Source organism: Colobus angolensis, unplaced genomic scaffold (assembly GCF_000951035.1).
Source record: "Colobus angolensis palliatus isolate OR3802 unplaced genomic scaffold, Cang.pa_1.0 Scaffold93, whole genome shotgun sequence".
NCBI classification, from domain to species: Eukaryota; Metazoa; Chordata; class Mammalia; order Primates; family Cercopithecidae; genus Colobus; species Colobus angolensis.
In genome coordinates this window covers 2,022,426-2,024,381 of record NW_012123265.1, presented here as the reverse complement: position 1 = coordinate 2,024,381, position 1,956 = coordinate 2,022,426, and the positions used below count along the sequence as shown (strand labels likewise).

General features: G+C 54.1%; 1 protein-coding gene across 1 annotated transcript in view; it reads left to right on the top strand.

The window, feature by feature from the left end:
* The window catches only part of PSKH1 (protein serine kinase H1), a 49,386-nt gene that overhangs the window by 17,092 nt on the left and 30,338 nt on the right, over positions 1–1,956 (top strand). Inside the window, exon 2 of the mRNA XM_011932025.1 lies at positions 504–1,530. Coding sequence (XP_011787415.1) covers positions 574–1,530 — 957 coding nt within the window. The 5' untranslated portion in view covers positions 504–573. The remainder of the gene's footprint in view (positions 1–503; positions 1,531–1,956) is intronic.

Here is a 1,956-nt window from a genome sequence, read left to right as displayed (position 1 = left end):
ATCTTTTCAGCTAGACCCTGTGTTGAGTCTGGGCTCTTGAACAGCAAAGCCATACTCCTGACCAGGGAAATAAATGAGAGCCAGGACTTTGGTTTTTTGTTTGTTTGTTTGAGACAGAGTGTCGCTCTGTCGCCCAGGCTGGAGTGCAATGGTGTAATCTCAGCTCACTGCAACCTCCACCTGCTGGGTTCAATCAATTATTGTGCCTCAGCCTCACAAGTAGCTGGGATTACAGGTATGTGCCACCATGACCAGCTAATTTTTCTATTTTTAGTAGAGACAGGTTTTCACCATGTTGGCCAGGCTGGTCTTGAATTCCTGACCTTAGGTAATCCACCTGCCTCAGCTTCCCGAGGTGTTGGGATTACAAGCGTGAGCCATCACGCCTGTCCAGGAGTTCGGTTTTAATGAGACTGGGTTTCTGGAGAGGGAGAGCTGAGGAGGACGGCTGGTTTCCTTACAGCTGTCCTGGCTGTGCTGACTTGTTCTCTCTTTGTGTGTAGGTGTAGACGGGGCACTGCCTTCAGAGCAGGTCCTGCCAGCCTCGCTGGAGAGGATGCCCTCGTGTCCGTGATGGGCTGTGGGACAAGCAAGGTCCTTCCCGAGCCACCCAAGGATGTCCAGCTGGATCTGGTCAAGAAGGTGGAGCCCTTCAGTAGCACTAAGAGTGATGTGTACAAGCACTTCATCACAGAGGTGGACAGTGTTAGCCCTGTCAAAGCTGGGTTCCCAGCAGCAAGTCAATATGCACACCCCTGCCCCAGTCCCCCAACTGCTGGCCACACGGAGCCTCCTTCAGAACCACCACGCAGGGCCAGGGTAGCTAAGTACAGGGCCAAGTTTGACCCACGTGTGACAGCTAAGTATGACATCAAGGCCCTAATTGGCCGAGGCAGCTTCAGCCGAGTGGTACGTGTAGAGCACCGGGCAACCCGGCAGCCATATGCCATCAAGATGATTGAGACCAAGTACCGGGAGGGACGGGAGGTGTGTGAGTCGGAGCTGCGTGTGCTGCGTCGGGTGCGTCATGCCAATATCATCCAGCTGGTGGAGGTGTTCGAGACGCAGGAGCGGGTGTACATGGTGATGGAGCTGGCCACTGGTGGAGAGCTCTTCGACCGCATCATTGCCAAGGGCTCCTTCACCGAGCGTGACGCCACACGGGTGCTGCAGATGGTGCTGGATGGCGTCCGGTATCTGCACGCACTGGGCATCACACACCGAGACCTCAAACCTGAGAATCTGCTCTACTACCATCCAGGCACTGACTCCAAGATCATCATCACTGACTTTGGCCTGGCCAGTGCTCGCAAGAAGGGTGACGACTGCTTGATGAAGACCACCTGTGGCACGCCTGAGTACATTGCCCCAGAAGTCCTGGTCCGCAAGCCCTACACCAACTCAGTGGACATGTGGGCGCTGGGCGTCATTGCCTACATCCTACTCAGTGGCACCATGCCGTTTGAGGATGACAACCGTACCCGGCTCTACCGGCAGATCCTCAGGGGCAAGTACAGTTACTCTGGGGAGGTGAGTCTGTGCTGCCCTGTCCCGGCATGTTGGGGAGGCACCTGCGGGCGCAGGTATTTCCTGCAGCTCTCAGTCAGTGGTACGTCCTCAGGGCCATGCTCGTGAGGGCCAGGCAGGTCATGTAAAAGGGACAAAGTGAGACTATCACAGTGTAGTTTGGGTTCCCTCAAGGTGAGCCCTGAGACAAGGGATGTGATTTGAGTAACTGCAAGTGAAGGAGTGGGGAAAGCGAGGCAGGAAAGGGAGAAAGTCAGTAGAGTATATTGAGAAGTGGCTGCCACTGTGGGTCACTGGAGACCATGGTAATAACCATGTGGAACGTGCCTCACATTTGTACCACCGAAGAGCAGGAACGTGAGTTTCTTTCTTTCTTTTTTTTTTTTTTTTTTAATCCACCAACTCCTGTACTTCATGGGTTGAGAATTT